The following is a 22,073-nucleotide window of genomic DNA, read 5'->3' as shown; positions in this document are numbered from 1 at the left end:
TTGGAGTAACAGTCTGTGTGTGTGTTGGAGTGACAGTTTGTGTGTGTTGGAGTAACAGTCTGGAGTAACAGTCTGTGTGTGTGTTGGAGTAACAGTCTGGAGTAACAGTCTGTGTGTGTGTGGAGTAACAGTGTGTGTGTTGGAGTTCTGGAGGAGTAACAGTCTGTGTGTGTGTTGGAGTAACAGTCTGGAGTAACAGTCTGTGTGTGTGTTGGAGTAACAGTCTGGAGTAACAGTCTGTGTGTGTGTTGGAGTCTGGAGTAACAGTCTGTGTGTGTGTTGGAGTAACAGTCTGGTGTGTGTTGGAGTAACAGTCTGTGTGTGTGTTGGAGTAACAGTCTGGAGTAACAGTCTGTGTGTGTGTTGTCTGAGTAACAGTCTGGAGTAACAGTCTGTGTGTGTGTGTGTTGGAACAGTTGGAGTAACAGTCTGTGTGTGTGTTGGAGTAACAGTCTGGAGTAACAGTCTGTGTGTGTGTTGGAGTAACAGTCTGGAGTAACAGTCTGTGTGTGTGTTGGAGTAACAGTCTGGAGTAACAGTCTGTGTGTGTGTTGGAGTAACAGTCTGTGTGTGTGTGTTGGAGTAACAGTCTGGAGTAACAGTCTGTGTGTGTGTTGGAGTAACAGTCTGGAGTAACAGTCTGTGTGTGTGTTGGAGTAACAGTCTGTGTGTGTGTTGGAGTAACAGTCTGTGTGAGTGTGTTGGAGTAACAGTCTGGAGTAACAGTCTGTGTGTGTGTTGGAGTAACAGTCTGGAGTAACAGTCTGTGTGTGTGTTGGAGTAACAGTCTGTGTGTGTGTTGGAGTAACAGTCTGTGTGAGTGTGTAGGGCCCTGTGAGTGTGCATAGACAGTAATAATAACAAAAATAATAATAAAATTCAAGGGTCAACTCAGTCTGTGTAGCCATTTGGTTAGCTATTTATCAGACTTATGACTTGGGAATAGAAGCTGTTCAGGAGCCTGTTGATGTCAGACCTGTTGCAGCGGTACTGCTTGCCATGCGGAATCAGAGAGAACAGTCTATGGCTTGGGTGGCTGGATGGAGTCTTTAAGGTTTTCCGGGCCTTCCTTTCACACCTCCTGATATAGAGGTCCTGTATGGCAGGGAGCTCGGCCCCGGTGATGTACTGGGCTGTCTGCACCACCCTCTGTAGTGCCATGCGATCGAGGGCGGTGCAGTTGCCACACCAAGCAGTGATGCAGCCAGTCAAGTTGCTCTTAGCGGTACAGCTGTAGACCTTTTAATCCCCCTGAGGGATAAGAGGTGCTGTCGCACATTCTTCACGGCTGTGCGCGTGTGTGTGGGACATTTTAAGTTCTTAGTGGATACAGTGGAACTTGACTGACACTCGACCTGCTCCACTGCAACCCCGTGGTTGGGGGTGTTTCTCCCCCCCCGTTTCCTGTAGTCCAGAATCAGAAACTTGGTCTTACTGAGGTTGAGGGAGAGGATGTTCTTCCACACTGCCAGGTCCCTCTCATCATTGCCGGTGATCAGTCCTACCACAATCGTGTCATCAGCAAACTTGATGATGGTGTTGGAGTTGTGAGTGGCCACGCAATTGTGGGTGAACAGGGAGTACAGGAGGGGACTAAGCACGCACCCCTGTGGGGCACCCATGTTGAGGGTCAGTGTGGCGGATGTGTTGTTGCCTGCCTTCACCACCTGGTGTTGGCCCGTCAGGAAATCCAGGATCCAGTTGCAGAGGGAGGTGTTCAGTCCCAGGGTCCTAAGTTTGGTGATGAGCTTGGAGGGGACAATGGTGTTGAATGCTCACCTGTAGTCAATGAACAGCATTCTCACATACAGTTGAAGTCGGAAGTTTACATACACCTTAACCAAAAACAGCCTCTCTGGACTTAAACCTAATTATGAAAAGTGTACCATATTACGTATTGGATCATTAAAAATACAGTGTTTACACTACCTTGTAGTTTACCAATAAAATGGGCGGATGGTGTAGCAGACATTTTGACACTACCGGTCAAAAGTTTTAGAACACCTACTCATTGAAGGGTTTTTCTTTATTTTTTTACAATTTTCTACATTGTAGAATAATAGTGAAGACATCAAAACTATGAAATAACACATATGGAATCATGTAGTATCCAAAAAAGTGTTAAGCAAATCATAATATATTTTAGATTTGTTATTCTTCAACTAGCTTTGCACACTCTTGGCATTCTCTCATCCAGCTTTATGAGGTAGTTTCCTGGATTGCATTTCCATAAACAGGTGTGCCTTTTTAAAAGTAAATTTGTGGAATTTCTTTCCTTCCTAATGCGTTTGAGCCAATCATTTATGTTGTGATAAGGGGGGGTATACAGAAGATAGCCCTATTTGGTAAAAGACCAAGTCCATATTATGGCAAGAATAGCTTAAACAATCAAAGAGAAACAACAGTCCATCATTATTTAAGACATGAATGTCAGTCAATACGGAAAATTTCAAGAACTTTGAACGTTTCTTCAAGTGCAGTTGCAAAAACCATCGAGCGTTATGATGAAACTGGCTCTCATGAGGACCGCCACAGGAATGGAAGACCCAGAGTTACCTCTGCTGCAGAGGATAAACTCATTAGAGTGACCAGCCTCAGAAATTGCAGCCCAAATAAATGCTTCATAGAGTTCAAGTAACAGACACATCTCAACAACTGTTCAGAGGAGACTGTGTGAATCAGGCCTTCATGGTCGATTGCTGCAAAGAAACCACTACTAAAGGACACCAATAATAAGAAGAGACTTGCTTGGGCCAAGAAACACAGTCCTTTGGTCTGGAGTCCAAATTTGAGATTTTTTGTTCCAACCGCTGTGTCTTTGTGAGATGCGGTAAGGGTGAATGGATGATCTCCACATGTGTATTTCCCACTGTGAAGCATGGAGGACGAGGTGTTATGGTGTGGGAGATTTATTTAGAATTCAGGGCACACTTAACCAGCATGGCTAGCATTCTGCAGTGATATGCCATCCCATCTGGTTTGCGCTTAGTGGGACTATCATATGTTTTTCAACAGGACAATGACCCAACGCAGCTCCAGGCTGTGTAAGGGCTATTTTACGAAGAAGGAGAGTAATGGAGTGCTGCATCAGATAACCTGGCTTCCACAACCACCCGACCTCAACCAGTTTGAGATGGTTTGGAATTAGTCGGACCGCAGAGTGAAGGAAAGGCAGCAAACAAGTGCTCAGCATATGTGGGATCTCCTTCAAGACTGTAGGAAAAGCATTCCAGGTGAAGCCGATTGAGAGAATGCCAAGAGTGTGCAAAGCTGTCATGAAGGCAAAGGGTGGCTATTTTGAAGCATCTCAAATATAAAATATATTTTGATTTGTTTTTACACTTTTTTGGTTACTACATGATTCTATATGTGTTATTTCATAGTTTTGATGTCTTCACTGTTATTCTACAATGTTGAAAATAGTAAAATAAAGAAAAACGCTTGAATGAGTAGGTGTTCTAAAACCTTTGACCGGTAGTGTGCTTGGTATTTACATCTCAAAAAATTACCACAATTAATTTCAATAGAAAGTTAGCAAAATATAGATAAGATTCTGCAACCATGGAGAGGTAAACACTTGTCTATTTGTGGATAAATCACATTGATTAACTCTCTGGTCCTATCACAGTTTACTTACTTACCAATGGCACTGCCTACTACAGATTTTTAAATCATGTGAGCAAATAATATTTCATTTTATTTGGAATGCTGAGCCAGAGAAAATTAAACGTGCCTATTTATATAATAAATATGAGGGGGCTAAAATGATTAAATATTAAAGCTTTAAACCTCTCACTAAAAGCTTCACTCATACATAAGTTATACTTAAACCCAAAATGGTTCTCCAGTAGATCATTAAGAAAGGCTCATCCGTTGTTCAAAATGGTCTTCTTACCTGTATGCAGATTACAACTTCTCATTATGAATAATTTAAAATGAAGTTTTGTTTAAAGTATCACCCTTTCTTAACAAGCCATACTAAGCTGGTTACAATTTCATTTTTATCCTCCAGAAAATATAGAACCAATATTACAACAAATGTTATGGTTATGGTTATTCATTAAAATAAACACATTCTTTATGGATTTTCTTCTTTAAAAAAATATATATATATATTTATTAATGATATTATGAATAGAAATGGAGGAGTTATGTCACATATGCAGTTATCGAAAATATATGGGAATATCTGCTCTTTCCAAACTTACAACTTACCACAAAAATGGAGGAGGCAAGTGGAAAAAGGAGAAGGTAGGGACCTTGTTCGCCTGCCGTATATTAAAGATATTGGCTGAAAGGAACTGGCATAAATTGAAAAATATACCAGTTTCATTTGAGGACACAAATGTTGACAGCTGCGCCATACAGGTTTGCAAAATAAATGGGAAGAGATTTCCGATGTACTGATTCCATGGCACATGGTTTATGAACTGGTACAAAAAACTACAATTGATTCAATTTAAATTTTTCAATTTAAATTATAATATAAAATTCTTGTCACCAACAGAATATTATATATATGGGGCATACAACAATGTCAGCTCTGTAGTTGTTTTTGTGGAGAGATGGAATCAATAGATCACCGGCAACCAGAAATATATAAATTATATTTAAATGAATCACAGGCAACCAGAAATATATAAATAAATTACAGGCAACCAGAAATGTATAAATAAATTACAGGCAACCAGAAATATATAAATAAATTACAGGCAACCAGAAATATATAAATAAATTACAGGCAACCAGAAATATATAAATAAATCACAGGCAACCAGAAATATATAAATTAAATATAAATAAATCACCGGCAACCAGAAATATATAAATAAATCACAGGCAACCAGAAATATATAAATTAAATATAAATAAATCACCGGCAACCAGAAATATATAAATTATATATAAATAAATCACAGGCAACCAGAAATATATAAATCATATATAAATAAATTACAGGCAACCAGAAATATATAAATCATATATAAATAAATCACAGGCAACCAGAAATATATAAATCATATATAAATAAATCACAGGCAACCAGAAAATCACATAATATGATTTTTAAGTAATTAATTAGCATTTTATTCCATGACATAAGTATTTGATCCCCTACCAACCGGTAATAATTCCTGCTCTCACAGACCTGTTAGTTTTTCTTTAAGAAGCCCTCCTGATCTCCACTCATTACCTGTATTAACTGCACCTGTTTGAACTTGTTACCTGTATAAAAGTCACCTGTCTACACACTCAATCAAACAGACTCCAACCTCTCCACAATGGCCAAGACCAGAGAGCTGTGTAAGGACATCAGGGATAAAATTGTAGACCTGCACAAGGCTGGGATGGGCTACAGGACAATAGGCAAGCATCTTGGTGAGAAGGCAACAACTGTTGGCACAATTATTAGAAAATGGAAGAAGTTCAAGATGACGGTCAATCACCCTCGGTCTGGGGCTCCATGCAAGATCTCACCTTGTGAGGCATCAATGATCATGAGGAAGGTGAGGGATCAGCCCAGAACTACATGGCAGGACCTGGTCAATGACCTGAAGAGAGCTGGGACCACAGTCTCAAGGAAAACAATTAGTAACACACTACGCCGTCATGGATTAAAGTCCTGCAGGGCACACAAGGTCCCCCTGCTCAAGCCAGCGTATGCCCAGGCCCGTCTGAAGTTTGCCAATGACCATCTGGATAATCCAGAGGAGGAATGGCAGAAGGTCATGTGGTCTGATGAGACAAAAATAGAGCTTTTTGGTCTAAACTCCACTCGCCATGTTTGGAGGAAGAAGAAGGACGAGTACAACCCCAAGAATACCATCCCAACCGTGAAGCATGGAGGAGGAAACATCAGTCATTGGGGATGCTTTTCTGCAAAGGGGACAGGACGACTGCACCGTATTGAGGGGAGGATGGATGGGGCCATGTATCGTGAGATCTTGGCCAACAACCTCCTTCCCTCAGTAAGAGCATTGAAGATGGGTCGTGGCTGGGTCTTCCAGCATGACAAGACCCAAAACACACAGCCAGGGCAACTAAGGAGTGGCTCCGTAAGAAGCATCTCAAGGTCCTGGAGTGGCCTATTCAGTCTCCAGACCTGAACCCAATAGAAAATCTTTGGAGGGAGCTGAAAGTCCGTATTGCCCAGCGACAGCCCCGAAACTTGAAGGATCTGGAGAAAGTCTGTATGGAGGAGTGGGCCAAAATACCTGCTGCAGTGTGTGCAAACCTGGTCAAGAACTACAGGAAATGTATGATCTCTGTAATTGCAAACAAAGTTTTCTGTACCAAATATTAATTTCTGCTTTTCTGATGTATCAAATACTTATGTCATGCAATAAAATGCAAATTAATTACTTAAAAATCATACAATGTGATTTCTGGATTTTTGTTTTAGATTCCATCTCTCACAGTTGAAGTGGACCTATGATGAAAATTACAGACCTCTACATGCTTTGTAAGAAGGAAAACCTGCTAAATTGGCAGTGTATCAAATACTTGTTCTCCCCACTGTACATTTATATATAAACAAGTCACAGGCAACCAGAAATGTATAAATTATGTATAAATAAATCACAGGCAATCAGAAATATATAAATTATATATAAATAAATCACCGGCAACCAGAAAAGCAGCCTATGGATGTAAGTTTTTCTGCTTGGTTAAAGCATGGTACAGTTAAGTGCCAGTTATTTGTTTTTCTTTGTTAGAAATAGCCAAATCTGTATTTCTATACAATAATCAAAGCATTATTAGTTGAATTATTAGTGTGAAGCCATTATTGGAGATGAATACCCCCTTATGGCCGGTGCGGTGGCTACGGGAGGAGGAAAGGTTATTTGAGGGAGGAAAATCTGAGAATATTGCAGTTTCGAGAGTCCTGTTGGTAGCAAGAATGTAGGGAAGAGGTGGCCGGTTCTCTCTTCGCCTTAATCTTGCCAGGATCGCCCCTCGCTTGCCTGTACCGTCGGTGTTTCCTCTTGGGTAGCCCCAAAATTGTGTCTGAATTACAGAGATCCCAGGGCAGATAATTCCTGCTTCGACTTCGATATGAAGTAAGTAACTGTAAGTAACTGCCGATCTGATGTTCTAAAGTTCTTCTCGGTTGTAAGAAAGGATAGAGGATACATTTAGATTAAGTACAAATAAATTACTAAATGCAACACGGAGGCCATTCAATACAGAGGCATCTTCACATCTTCCGTGTGTATGCTTGTGTCCTGCTGTTGTTCATGGCTGTGATATAACTGTTTCTCTGTATCATTTTCTAACAGGAAAACATCCCAGACCTGTATAACCACTTCCTGAACGTGGGTCTGGAGGCTCATATGTACGCCTCTCAGTGGTTCCTCACGCTCTTCACAGCCAAGTTCCCCCTCTACATGGTGTTCCACATCATAGACCTGCTACTCTGTGAGGTATCCATCTCTCTAACCCCTATACCCTAACCCTACACTCCCACCCCTAACCCAATACCCTCACCCCTATACCCTCACCCCTAACCCTATACCCTCACCCCTATACCCTAACCCTACACCCTCACCCCTAACCCTATACCCTCACCCCTATACCCTCACCCCTATACCCCCACCTCTAACCCTTAAACCCTCACCTCTAACCCTATACCCTATACCCTCACCCCAAAACCCTATACCCTCAACCCTAACCCTTAAACCCCTAACCCTAACCCTACCCCTAACCCTATACCCTCACCCCAAAACCCTATACCCTCAACCCTAACCCTATAACCTCACCCCTAACCCTATACCCTCACCCCTAACCTCTATACCCTATACCCTAACCCTTTACCCTGACCCCTAACCCCTCACCCTCTAACCCCTATACCCTCTCCCTAACCCCTATACCCTCTCCCTAACCCCTATACCCTCTCCCTAACCCCTATACCCTCTCCCTAACCCCTATACCCTCTCCCTAACCCCTATACCCTCTCCCTAACCCCTATACCCTCTCCCTAACCCCTATACCCTCTCCCTATACCCTCTCCCTAACCCCTATACCCTCTCCCTATACCCTCTCCCTAACCCCTATACCCTATACCCTCTCCCTAACCCCTATACCCTATCCTAACCCCTATACCCTCTCCATAATCCATGTACCCTCACCCCTAACCCCTATACCCTCTCCCTAACCCCTATACCCCCTACCTCCCTCCCTCTACTCGGTCTCTCTACCAACCCTCTCCCTCCCTCTACTCTGTGTCTCTCTACCAACCCTCTCCCTCATTCTACTCTGTCTCTCTACCAACCCTCTCCCTCCCTCTACTCTGTGTCTCTCCAACCCTACTCTGTGTCTCTCTAAACCCTCTCCTCCCTCTACTCTGTGTCTCTCTACCAACCCTCTCCCTCCTTCTACTCTGTGTCTCTCTACCAACCCCCTCCCTCCTTCTACTCTGTGTCTCTCTACCAACCCTCTCCCTCCTTCTACTCTGTGTCTCTCTACCAACCCTCTCCCTCCTTCTACTCTGTGTCTCTCTACCAACCCCCTCCCTCCCTCCCCCATCTCACTCTACTCTGTGTCTCTCTACCAACTCCCTCCCTCCCTCTACTGTGTCTCTCTACCAACCCCCTCCCTCTACTCTGTGTCTCTCTACCAACCCTCCCTCCCTCTACTCTGTGTCTTTCTACCAACCCTCTCCCTCCCTCCCTCCCTCCCTCTACTGTGTCTCTCTACCAACCCCCTCCCTCCCTCTACTCTGTGTCTCTCTACCAACCCTCCCCCATCTCACTACTCTCTGTCTCTCTACCAACCCTCTCCCTCCCTCCCTCTCTCTGTGTCTCTCTACCAACCCCCTCCCTCCCTCTAATCTGTGTCTCTCTACCAACCCCCTCCCTCCCTCTACTGTGCCTCCCTCCCTCCCTCCCTCTACTCTGTCTCTCTACCAACCCCCTCCCTCACTCCCTCTACTCTGTGTGTCTCTACCAACCCTCTCCCTCCCTCCCTCTACTGTGTCTCTCTACGAACTCCCTCCCTCCCTCCCTCCACTCTGTGTCTCTCTACCAACCCTCTCCCTTGTTTCTGTCCTGTCTCCCCCATCTCACTCTACTCCCCCTTCAGTAACTTATTGTCTCTTTTCTTCTCTTCTCTGTCTCAGGGCATCAGTGTGATCTTCAACGTGGCTCTGGCTCTCCTGAAGGTAAGTAAGCCACCATTCTGTGCACACACAAACACACACGACATACACACACACATGGCCATAATGACCATCGTTATGTTTGGAGGAAAAGGGGGGACGCTTGCAAGCCGAAGAACACCATCCCAACCATGAAGCACGGGGGTGGCAGCATCATGTTGTGGGGGTGCTTTGCTGCAGGAGTGACTGGTGTCATGGCATCATGAGGTAGGAAAATGATGTGGATATATTGAAGCAACATCTCAAGACGTCAGTCAGGAAGTTAAAGCTTGGTCACAAATGGCTCTTCCAAATGGACAATGACCCCAAGCATACTTCCAAAGTTGTGGCAAAAGGATAACAAAGTCAAGGTTTTGGAGTGGCCATCACAAAGCCCTGACCTCAACCCTATGGAAAATATGTGGGCAGAACTGAAAAGGCGTGTGCGAGCAAGGAGGCCTACAAACCTGACTCAGTTACACCAGCTCTGTCAGGAGGAATGGGCCAAAATTCACCCAACTTACTTTGGGATGCTTGTGGAAGGCTACCTGAAACATTTGACCCAAGTTAAACAATTTAAAGACAATGCTACCAAATACTAATTGAGTGTATGTAAACTTCTGGCCCACTGTGATGAAAGAAATAAAAGCTGAAATAAATCATTCTCTCTACTATTATTCTGACATTTCACATTTTTTAAATAAAGTGGTGATCCTAACTGACCTAAGACAGTGAATTTCATTAGGATTAAATGTCAGGAATTGTGAAAAACTGAGTTTAACTGTTTAAATGTATTTGGTTAAGGTGTATGTAAACTTCCGATTTCAACTGTATGTGAGAATGCTGTTCATTGACTAAAGCTGAGCATTCAACACCATTATCCCCTCCAAGCCCTCAAAACTGTACATACACACACACACTACATAGGTACACGCACACACTACATAGGTACACGCACACACTTCATAGATACACACACACACACACACACACACATACACATACTACATACTGTACACACACACACACTACATAGATACACACACACTACATACTGTACACACACACTACATACACAATACATAGATACACACACTACATAGATACACACATACCACATAGATACACGCACACTACATAGATACACACACTACATAGATACACACACACACACATAGATACACACACACACTACATAGATACACACACACACACACACACACTACATAGATACACACACTACATAGATACACACACACACACACTACATAGATACATACACACTGCATAGATACATACACAACCCATACACACTACATCCTGTACACACACACCACATACACACACAACATACTGTACACACACACATACACACTACACACATACATACACACTACACAGCACACTACATACACTACACACACTACATACACACACTACACACACGGTTCCTCCCCTCTATTCTCTGTTCCTGACAGTAGTATAGATGGTACACTGTGACTGAGGGGGTCTTGGCTGGAACCGAGGATATACCAGAGCCTCTCTAGCTGGGACATGTCTCACTTTGTCTCTTCTCTCCTGCTTGTAGACCTCAAGGGAAGACCTGCTGGCAACAGACTTTGAGGGGGCGCTCAAGTTCTTCCGGGTCCCGGTTCCCAAACGCTACCGCTCAGAGGAGAACGCTAAGAAACTGATGGAGCTGGCCTGCAGCATGAAGGTACTACAATCTACCCTGGCTAAATCTGTCACGTTGAATCTACCCTGGCTAACTCTGTCACGTTGTTTTCTCTTTAGTTTGAATCTACTCTGGTCAATTGAGTCACTTAATATTGTCTTCGGTTTGTGTCTTGATTAGGGTTTGGTTTGCATACTGTACAAGGAAGTAACTGTGTGGCTGTACAGTAGAAACACACAAACAGTAAGTTGGTTCAGAATTGAGTCCCTTTTACAAGCTAATGAACAGCTGGGTGAATTAGATTGAATGCAGGGAGTGCATTCCTTCTTACTGGAAAATGAGTGGATCAATTACCAGTTATACATGAGGCTTTGATTCTAATGGAGCAATTTATATGCTTCAATAATGGGTGGATCAGGAAGCATTCAGCACTGTATGACTGACATTGAATACTACTCCTCAATAACCTGTGGAGGGCAGTGTTGAGCTGTAGTAGAAACTGTCAGCTATAGCCTGTGAATAACCTTATCTCCTGTGCTCTTTACTGACCTAGAAAGTCCCTAATATTTTACATCTTATATGAATGTATCTACATATTTGAAAATCTAAAACACCTAAAAACATCTGCAATAATTCTCAGATGTATTTGTCTAATCCCAAACAGCATACCTCTGCTCTGCCTGGACCTAGAAACTCTGGTGTGTGCTTAAACAGATTTATTTTAGACATTTGGTCTAAATATTTTGAATTTGGACGACATCTTTTTCTCAGAGGAGGTTGGCTCATCCTAAACTACATTACATAACACATACAGTCCATTTGGTCAGAGATCACCTGTGTCCTCTGATTCAGACAGGTGTTCTGTTTGGTCAGCTGTCTATAGAACAGACCTCTCTTGTCTCACGGGTTATATCTATGTCATATAACACAACCGTCTACCATATCAATTGTGTTTTTGTAACGGCAGTAATGATCACATGACCAGTAATTAAAGGGTATGTTATAACTTAAGGTAGGCCGAGGGGTCAGGCCAGAGGTCATATACCTCTGATGTAACCTTTTTGACAGGACTGGTCACCTGACCCCGCTTCCTGGTAGAGAGGCGTTTTAGAGAAGGATAAGGATCTTAATGGCCTCTCCCCTCATCGCCCTGCCTCTCCCCTCATCGCCCTGCCTCTCCCCTCATCCCCCTGCCTCTCCCCTCAACACCATGCCTCTCCCCTCAACCCCCTGCCTCCCCCTCAACCCCTCAACCCCCTGCCTCCCCTCAACCCCCTGCCTCCCCTCAACCCCCTGCCTCTCCCCTCAACCCCCCTCTCCCCTCATCGCCCTGCCTCTCCCCTCATCCCCCTGCCTCTCCCCTCAACCCCCTGCCTCTCCCCTCAACCCCCTGCCTCTCCTCTCAACCCCTGCCTCTCCCCTCAACCCCCTCCTGCCTCTCCCTCAACCCCCTGCCTCAACCCCCTGCCTCTCCCCTCAACCCCCTGCCTCTCCCCTCAACCCCCTGCCTCTCCCCTCAACCCCCTGCCTCTCCCTCAACCCCCTGCCTCTCCCCTCAACCCCCTGCCTCTCCTCTCAACCCCCTGCCTCTCCCCTCAGCCTCCTGCTTCTCCCCTCAACCCCCTGCCTCTCCCCTCAACCCCCTGCCTCTCCTCAACCCCCTGACTCTCCTCAACCCCCTGCCTCTCCCCTCAACCCCCTGCCTCTCCCCCCTCAACCCCCTGCCTCTCCCCTCAACCCCCTGCCTCTCCCCTCAACCCCCTGCCTCTCCCCTCAACCCCCTGCCTCTCCCCTCAACCCCCTGCCTCTCCCCTCAACCCCCTGCCTCTCCCTCTCCCCTCAACCCCCTGCCTCTCCCCTCAACCCCCTGACTCTCCCCTCAACCCCTGACTCAACCCCCTGCCTCTCCTCAACCCCCTGCCTCCCCTCAACCCCCTGCCCCCTCAACCCCCCTGCCTCTCCCCTCAACCCCCTGCCTCTCCCCTCAACCCCCTCCTCCTCCCCCCTCAACCCCCTGCCTCTCCCCTCAACCCCCTGCCTCTCCCCTCAGCCTCCTGCTTCTCCCCTCAACCCCCTACCCTGCCTCTCCCCTCAACCCCCTGCCTCTCCCCTCAGCCTCCTGCTTCTCCCCTTAACCCCCTACCCTATCCTGCCTCTCCCCTCAACCCCCTGCCTCTCCCCTCAGCCTCTTGCCTCTCCTCTCCTTGCAGCCTCTCCTCTCCTTTCAACCTCCTGCTTCCTCTCAGCCTCCTGCCTCTACTTTCCTCACAGCTCCCTGCCTCTCCTCTGAGCCTCCTGTCTCTCCTCTCAGCCCTCTGCTCCTCCTCTCTCCTCTGTTCCTCTCTCCTCTCCTTCTCTCTTATTTCCCACTCTCTACCACCCTGTTCTGCCCAGGGGCTCTACCAGTCTCCCATTGAGCTACCTTACATTACTGGTAGATTACCATTGAGGTAATGTTTGGATTACTCCACTTTAGTCTGTACAAGCTACTTTATAGAGGCAAGCAGGTATTACTGTAATATTAGTCCCAGGGAGTTTACTCTGCTCAGAATCAACCAGTTGTTTTCTACTGTGGCTTCAGTAAGAGAGAGGCGTACAGCATAGCCACTGTTTACAGGCAGTACACACACACACACACAGTCTGTATAGTGCATACACAGTGAAACACACACACACACACACATACACACAGTCTGTATAGTGCATACACAGTGAAACACACACACACACACACACACACAGTCTGTATAGTGCATACACAGTGAAACACACACACACACACACACAGTCTGTATAGTGCATACACGGTGAAACACACACACACACACACACACACACACAGTCTGTATAGTGCTTACACAGTGAAACACACACACACACACACACACACACACAGGCACAGACACACACACACACACACACACACACACACACACACACACATATCCTTCCCTTTTTTGTAAGCACTGTAGTTGTGTGGTTGTGCTGTTCCATAAATGTACTTAGTTCTAGAGCCTGGTTCCTGTGTGTGTGTGGTTTATATAGCGCTCAGGTGCAGGATTAGAGGTGAACTCTAACAACAGACACAGACAGACAGACAGACAGACAGACAGACAGACAGACAGACAGACAGACCGTTTTTCAAACAGCCGTGGAGGGAGGGCATTTTTCTCTCTCACTCAACTGCTACAGTCGACTACTTGGTCCTTTCAGTAGATAATGTGATAGTGTGGGAATTCAGTTTTAGCTTACAAAAGAAGTTCTCTCACAAATAAACAAAAACAATTGGGGAATTTGAAAATGCAATTTTTATTCAAGCTTTATATAATGATCACATGTACACATACACACACTGTTTAGTGCACACAGTTTATTTCATCAGTGCGTTGGAAGACTTGGAGTTTTGGGGATGACTCTTTCGGGTCCAGGTAGACACATACTTAGGATGAAGATACTCTCATCCTGTCATAGGTTTTGTCAGTAGTGTTCAGTTTGCTAGTCTCCAAGTCTTTCTGTTCTGCTCTGATGGAATCTCTAACTCGGACTGGGACAGCAGCTGTCGGGACTGGGACAGCAGCTGTCGGGACTGGGACAGCAGCTGTCGGGACTGGGACAGCAGCTGTCGGGACTGGGACAGCAGCTGTCGGGACTGGGACAGCAGCTGTCGGGACTGGGACAGCAGCTGTGGGGACTGGGACAGCAGCTGTGGGGACTGGGACAGCAGCTGTGGGGACTGGGACAGCAGCTGTGGGGACTGGGACAGCAGCTGTGGGGACTGGGACAGCAGCTGTCGGACTGGGACAGATTGAGTCTCTGTCTAGATTGGCACCTCCTGACTTCAACCCTCTAATTTTATCACAGTGCCTGCCGTTCTGAGTCAACCTCACTGTGGACTGTGGACCCACCTAAATCTCATTTGCCACAAAACGCACACACTCACATACACACACGTTCAATATTGAAGACTAGCATTGAAAGTCATGTAGGCTGTGTTGTTCCAGATACAAACACACCCACTAGCTCCTGAGCCATGATAGCAGGGGTGTCAGTAATGTAGCCAGGTTACCCACTATAGCTGAATCCATCACTGGGTTCATTATGGACCGTTCCTCCACAACTGACCCGGTTCTGTACTGTGGTCTGAGCCGGAGGAAATGACAGCCGGCTAAATAGATCTCATTTACAACGAGCTGCCTGCTGGAGAAAGAGCATATTTACACACGCACGCACACACACGCACAGCAGGGGAGAGAAGAGGGAAGTGGAGGGGTGAGGAGGGGAGGGAAGGGGAGGGAAGTGAGTGAAGGGTAGGGTAGGGAAGAGAAGAGGAGGGGAGGGTAGAGGAAGTGAGTGAAGGGTAGGGAAGAGAAGGAGAGAGGAGAGAAGGGGAGGGAAGAGAAGGAGAGAGGAGAGAAGTGAGAAGTGAGGGAAGGGGAGGGAAGAGAAGAGAAGAGGGAAGGGAAGGGAAGAGAAGAGGGGATGGAAGAGAAGAGGGAAGGGAAGGGAAGGGAAGGGAAGGGAAGGGAAGGGAAGGGAAGAGAAGAGAAGAGAAGGGAAGAGAAGAGAAGAGGGGATGGAAGAGAAGAGGGGAGGGAAGAGAGGGCATCAAAAAATGTTAATGAAGCTTGTTTTGCGTCACACAGACAGATGCATGATTGTTCATGGGTCTTTATTAAATAGGAAGAGGTGCTACACTGTACATGCAGGATAACCTTCAAGTAGCTCGTGCTTGACACAGGTTTGTGTGTAGATAGATAAGTGAACCCATATGTTACTATTTTGTTATTATTGGGTATTTCAGCTGTCACCTGACTGGTACTGTCATCAAAGATGCCTTTGCTCCATGACTAGAGCTGTAAGCAGACAGAGGCTATGGGGAGCCTTCACCTCTGTGTCGTCTACTGTACCTACATCTGTAGATGTTGTCCAGTTACACTGTGTCTGTCCCTGTCTCTACAGATCAGCCAGAAGAAGCTGAAGAAATATGAGAAGGAATATGACAGCATGAGAGAACAGCAGGAGCAGCAGGAGGCTCCCATTGAGAGATATGAGGTACGAACACTCAACCAATTCATCAATCAATGTGTTAGATTGTTGACCTGCTTTCAGTCGTTCTATTGTATTGACTTTTCTTATCTTCTCCCAAGAGAGATGGTAATCACAGAACACTTCAGTGATCCAGGGAGTCCAGTTCGTCTCTGAAATAGACTGTGTACACATATCCAATCCCAGCCCAGTGAAATTAATTAGCTATTTGTAATGCCATTCATGTCTGCAGTGCAGGTGAATGTGTACTGCAGACCGGTCCATTTTTTTCACCAAGGTTGTTCTCAGAGGATGTTATTTACAAGAATAGTGTAACATTATATATGTCACCAGTCCACTGAAACAGGAAGACGGCAACAGGCTACTCTCTCTCTTCTATCAGCAACAGGCTACTCTCTCTCTTCTATCGGCAACAGGCTACTCTCTCTCTCTTCTATCGGCAACAGGCTACTCTCTCTCTCTCTCTCTCTCCCTTCTAGCGGCAACAGGCTTCTCTCTCTCTCTCTTCTAGTGGCAACAGGCTACTCTCTCCCTTCTATCGGCAACAGGCTACTCTCTCTCTTCTAGCGGCAACAGGCTACTCTATCGGCAACAGGCTACTCTCTCCCTTCTATCGGCAACAGGCTACTCTCTCCCTTCTATCGGCAACAGGCTACTCTCTCTTCTATCGGCAACAGGCTACTCTCTCTCTTCTATCGGCAACAGGCTACTCTCTCTTCTCGGCAACAGGATACTCTATCGGCAACAGGCTACTCTCTCTTCTATTGGCAACAGGCTACTTCTATCGGCAACAGGCTACTCTCTCTCTTCTATCGGCAACAGGCTACTCTCTCTTCTAGCGGCAACAGGCTACTCTCTCTCTTCTAGCGGCAACAGGCTATCGGCAACAGGCTACTCTTCTATCGGCAACAGGCTTCTAGCTATCGCAACAGGCTATCGGCAACAGGCTCCTCTCTCTCTTCTATCGGCAACAGGCTACTCTCTCTTCTATCGGCAACAGGCTACTCCCTCTCTTCTATCGGCAACAGGCTACTCCCTCTCTTCTATCGGCAACAGGCTACTCTCTCTTCTATCGGCAACAGGCTACTTCGGCAACAGGCTACTCTCTCTCTTCTATCGGCAACAGGCTACTCTCTCTTCTATCGGCAACAGGCTACTCTCTCTTCTATCGGCAACAGGCTACTCTCTCTTCTATCGGCAACAGGCTACTCTCTCTCCTTCTATCGGCAACAGGCTACTCTCTCTCTCTATCGGCAACAGGCTACTACTCTCCTCTTCTATCGGCAACAGGCTACTCTCTCTCTTCTATCGGCAACAGGCTACTCTCTCCTTCTATCGGCAACAGGCTACTCGGCAACAGGCTACTCTCCCTTCTATCGGCAACAGGCTACTCTCTCCCTTCTATCGGCAACAGGCTACTCTCTCTCTTCTATCGGCAACAGGCTACTCTCTTCTATCGGCAACAGGCTAATCGGCAACAGGCTACTCTCTCTCTTCTATCGGCAACAGGCTACTCTCTCTCTTTCTATCGGCAACAGGCTACTCTCTCTCCCTTCTATCGGCAACAGGCTACGGCAACAGGCTACTCTCTCTTCTATCGGCAACAGGCTACTCTCTCTCTCTCTCTTCTATCGGCAACAGGCTACTCTCTCTCTTCTATCGGCAACAGGCTACTCTCTCTATCGGCAACAGGCTACTCTCTCTCTTCTATCGGCAACAGGCTACTCCTCTCTTCTATCGGCAACAGGCTACTCGGCAACAGGCTACTCTCTCTTCTATCGGCAACAGGCTACTCCCTCTTCTATCGGCAACAGGCTACTCTCTCTTCTATCGGCAACAGGCTACTCCCTCTCTTCTATCGGCAACAGGCTACTCTCTCTATCTTCTATCGGCAACAGGCTACTCTCTCTTCTATCGGCAACAGGCTTCTATCGGCGGCAACAGGCTACTCTCTCCTTCTATCGGCAACAGGCTACTCTCTCCCTTCTATCGGCAACAGGCTAACTCTACTCTCTCTTCTATCGGCAACAGGCTACTCTCTCTTCTATCTATCGGGCAACAGGCTACTCTCTCTCTTCTATCGGCAACAGGCTACTCTCTCTTCTATCGGCAACAGGCTACTCTCTCTCTCTCTCTTCTATCGGCAACAGGCTACTCTCTCTCTTCTATCGGCAACAGGCTACTCTCTCCCTTCTATCGGCAACAGGCTACTCTCTCTCTTCTATCGGCAACAGGCTACTCTCTCTTCTATCGGCAACAGGCTACTCTCTCTTCTATCGGCAACAGGCTACTATCGGCAACAGGCTCCTCTCTCTCTTCTATCGGCAACAGGCTACTCTATCGGCAACAGGCTACTCTCTCTCTTCTATCGGCAACAGGCTACTCTCTCTCTTCTATCGGCAACAGGCTACTCTCTCTCTTCTATCGGCAACAGGCTACTCTCTTCTCTCTTCTATCGGCAACAGGCTACTCTCTCTTCTATCGGCAACAGGCTATCGGCAACAGGCTACTCTCTCTCTTCTATCGGCAACAGGCTACTCTCTCTCTTCTATCGGCAACAGGCTACTCTCTCTTCTATCGGCAACAGGCTACTCTCTCTCTTCTATCGGCAACAGGCTACTCTCTCTCTTCTATCGGCAACAGGCTTCTCTCTCTCTTCTATCGGCAACAGGCTACTCTCTCTCTTCTATCGGCAACAGGCTACTCTCTCTCTTCTATCTATCGGCAACAGGCTACTCTCTCTCTCTTCTATCGGCAACAGGCTACTCTCTCTTCTATCGGCAACAGGCTACTCTCTCTCTTCTATCGGCAACAGGCTACTCTCTCTCTTCTATCGGCAACAGGCTACTCTCTCTCTTCTATCGGCAACAGGCTACTCTCTCCCTTCTATCGGCAACAGGCTACTCTCTCTCTTCTATCGGCAACAGGCTACTCTCTCCCTTCTATCGGCAACAGGCTACTCTCTCTCTTCTATCGGCAACAGGCTACTCTCTCTTCTTCAACAGGCTATCTCTCTCTCAGGCTACTCTTCTATCGGCAACAGGCTACTCTCTCTCTTCTATCGGCAACAGGCTACTCTCTCTTTCTATCGGCAACAGGCTACTCTCTCTTCTATCGGCAACAGGCTACTCTCTCTCTTCTATCGGCAACAGGCTCTCTCTTCTATCGGCAACAGGCTACTCTCTCTCTTCTATCGGCAACAGGCTACTCTCTATCGGCAACAGGCTACTCTTACTCTCTCTCTTCTATCGGCAACAGGCTACTCTCTCTCTTCTATCTCTCTCTTCTAGCAGCAACAGGCTACTCTCTCTCTTCTAGCGGCAACAGGCTACTCTATCAGCAACAGGCTACTCTCTCTCTTCTAGCAGCAACAGGCTACTCTCTCTCTTCTAGCAGCAACAGGCTACTCTCTCTTCTAGCAGCAACAGGCTACTCTAGCAGCAACAGGCTACTCTCTCTCTTCTATCAGCAACAGGCTCCTCTCTCTCTTCTAGCAGCAACAGGCTACTCTCACTCTTCTAGCAGCAACAGGCTACTCTCTCCCTTCTAGCAGCAACAGGCTACTCTCTCCCTTCTATCAGCAACAGGCTACTCTCTCTCTTCTAGCAGCAACAGGCTACTCTCTCCCTTCTATCAGCAACAGGCTACTCTCTCGTTTTCCAATCCTCTACTCTTTCCACTCTTCATCTCACTGACTCCTCTTAACTTTCTCTCTCCCAATATCTCTACTTTCCCTCACTCACTCACTCACTCACTCACCCTTACCTTCCTTCTCTCTTCCCCTGTAGAGGGAGAACCGTCGTCTCCAGGAGGCTAACATGCGTCTGGAGCAGGAGAATGATGACCTGGCCCATGAACTGGTCAGCAGCAAAATCGCTCTGCGCAAAGACCTGGACAACGTAAGACACATCCCTCGTGAATCCTTTTTTGCTTGTGCAAGTCTGTAAACCTGTATGTGTGTTTATACATTTTCTAATACTCTGCTAGGTTTTTCTTGTCATTTGGCATTAGCTAATGTTAGTAGATCTGTTACCCGTACCCATGTGTCTGTCTGTCTGTCTGTCTGTCTGTCTGTCCCTCAGGCTGAGGAGAAAGCAGACGCTCTGAACAAGGAGCTGTTGATGACCAAACAGAAGCTAGTGGATTCAGAGGACGAGAAGAGACGACTAGAGGAGGAGTCTGCACAGGTCTGTCTGGCTGGCTGACTGTCTAGCTGTCTGCCTGGCTGTCTGGATGGCTAGCTGTCTGGATAGCTGACTGTCTGTCTGGCAAGCTGTCTGTCTGACTGTGTCTGGGTAGCTGACTGTCTGGATAGCTGTCTGTCTGGCTATGGCTGTTGGCTGTCTGGCTAGCTGGCTAGTTTGGATAGCTGTCTGGCTGACTGTCTGTTTGTCTGTTTGTTTGGATAGCTGTCTGGCTGACTGTCTGTTTGTCTGGCTGACTGTCTGTTTGGCTAGCTGTCTGGCTGACTCTGTCTGTTTGGCTAGCTGTCTGGCTGACTCTGTCTGTTTGGCTAGCTGTCTGGCTGACTGTCTGTTTGGCTAGCTGTCTGGCTGACTCTGTCTGTTTGGCTAGCTGTCTGGCTGACTCTGTCTGTCTGGCAAGCTGTCTGTCTGACTGTCTCTGGGTTACTGACTGTCTGGATAGCTGTCTGTCTGGCTAGCTGGCTGTCTCTATGGCTAGTTGGCTATCTGGCTAGCTGTCTGTCTGTTTGGATAGCTGTCTGGCTGACTGTCTGTTTGTCTGGCTGACTGTCTGTTTGGCTAGCTGTCTGGCTGACTCTGTCTGTTTGGCTAGCTGTCTGGCTGACTCTGTCTGTTTGGCTAGCTGTCTGGCTGACTCTGTCTGTTTGTCTGGCTGACTGTCTGTTTGGCTTGCTGTCTGGCTGACTCTGTCTGTTTGGCTAGCTGTCTGGCTGACTGTCTGTTTGGCTGGCTGTCCATTTAAAATAAAGAAAAGATTCCTTTAGTATTGGAAAAGAGAATGGAGGTCCACTGACCATGGACATTGATGTATTGGTTTGGTCCATAAATATACCATTGTCCTTTGGAGAGTCGCTGAATGTTCTTCACAGCTCGTCTGTTGATGCACCTTGATTGGAGAGCAGTGTTGTTTCTGTCTTTCTGTCTCTTTAAGACAGAGGGGGATGTTGTCCTCCCCTATTCACTGTGGCCACTGCCTATGTTCCAGGACTTTGGCCCAACACAGGACCTGTCACTACCTGCTCTCTCTACGTTATTTCTCATGATGTCCACTTATGGGAGAAACAGTTGCTCAAGGGACATCTGTTGCTGTCCTCCTCATGACTACATTACACTCCTCGTTGAGTGTGTCACTACTGTAGGTAGATTATACAGGCCCAAGGACAGTTGACTGCTGACTGAGAGGAGGTTATCATGTAGGTCACAGTAGGCAGCCATGAGAATCATTCATTCAGTGTATAATATCAATGCGTTCGTGCGCCTGCGTGTGTCCACAGCTGAAAGAGATGTGCAGACGGGAGCTGGGTAAATCAGAGTCTGAGATAAAGAAGAATGGTTCCATCATAGGAGAGTACAAACAGGTAAGCTGGCAGGAGATTTTTAGTTTTGTTCTACATGTATAAAGTTGTTTCAAATTGTATTCTACATAGTGACATCATATTTATTACTTGCCTCGGGACTGCGGATGTAAATTAGCCGTCTAGGTCATTGGTCTACACTATGTTTTGATCACAACTGACAGATAAGGGCCTCCTGAGTGGGGCAGCGATCTAAGGCACTGCAGACAGACACAGACAGACAGACCGACAGACACAGACAGACACAGACAGACAGACAGACCGACAGACAGACAGACAGACAGACAGACACAGACAGACACAGACCGACAGACACAGACAGACACAGACCGACAGACACAGACAGACACAGACAGACAGACACAGACACAGACAGACAGACACAGACACAGACACAGACAGACAGACAGACAGACAGACAGACAGACAGACACACACACAGACACACACACAGACAGACACACACACAGACACACACACAGACAGACACACACACAGACACACACACAGACAGACACACAGGGACGTATAGTTTCTCTGAGTCACTCATAGGACAGTGGTTATTTTGAAGGAGGCGGTTTAGCTGTGGGATGATAAGGGTTTGTTATGAGCAGGTTTTACATTATTTATGATATCTGTCTTTTATTTTTATTTTT

General features: G+C 46.6%; 1 protein-coding gene across 4 annotated transcripts in view; it reads left to right on the top strand.

Moving 5' to 3' along the window:
* Positions 1–22,073, top strand: part of LOC135548144 (rab GTPase-activating protein 1-like) — a 137,240-nt gene that overhangs the window by 104,438 nt on the left and 10,729 nt on the right. For all 4 annotated transcript variants that reach the window (XM_064977447.1, XM_064977450.1, XM_064977446.1 and 1 more), the window contains 7 exons: positions 7,281–7,424; positions 9,119–9,160; positions 10,725–10,853; positions 15,771–15,863; positions 19,646–19,756; positions 19,940–20,044; positions 21,337–21,420. In XM_064977447.1, coding sequence (XP_064833519.1) covers positions 7,281–7,424; positions 9,119–9,160; positions 10,725–10,853; positions 15,771–15,863; positions 19,646–19,756; positions 19,940–20,044; positions 21,337–21,420 — 708 coding nt within the window. The remainder of the gene's footprint in view (positions 1–7,280; positions 7,425–9,118; positions 9,161–10,724; positions 10,854–15,770; positions 15,864–19,645; positions 19,757–19,939; positions 20,045–21,336; positions 21,421–22,073) is intronic.

The sequence above is a fragment of the Oncorhynchus masou genome, chromosome 11 (assembly GCF_036934945.1).
Source record: "Oncorhynchus masou masou isolate Uvic2021 chromosome 11, UVic_Omas_1.1, whole genome shotgun sequence".
In the NCBI taxonomy this organism is placed as follows: domain Eukaryota; kingdom Metazoa; phylum Chordata; class Actinopteri; order Salmoniformes; family Salmonidae; genus Oncorhynchus; species Oncorhynchus masou.
This window is presented reverse-complemented; position numbering and strand designations above follow the sequence as displayed.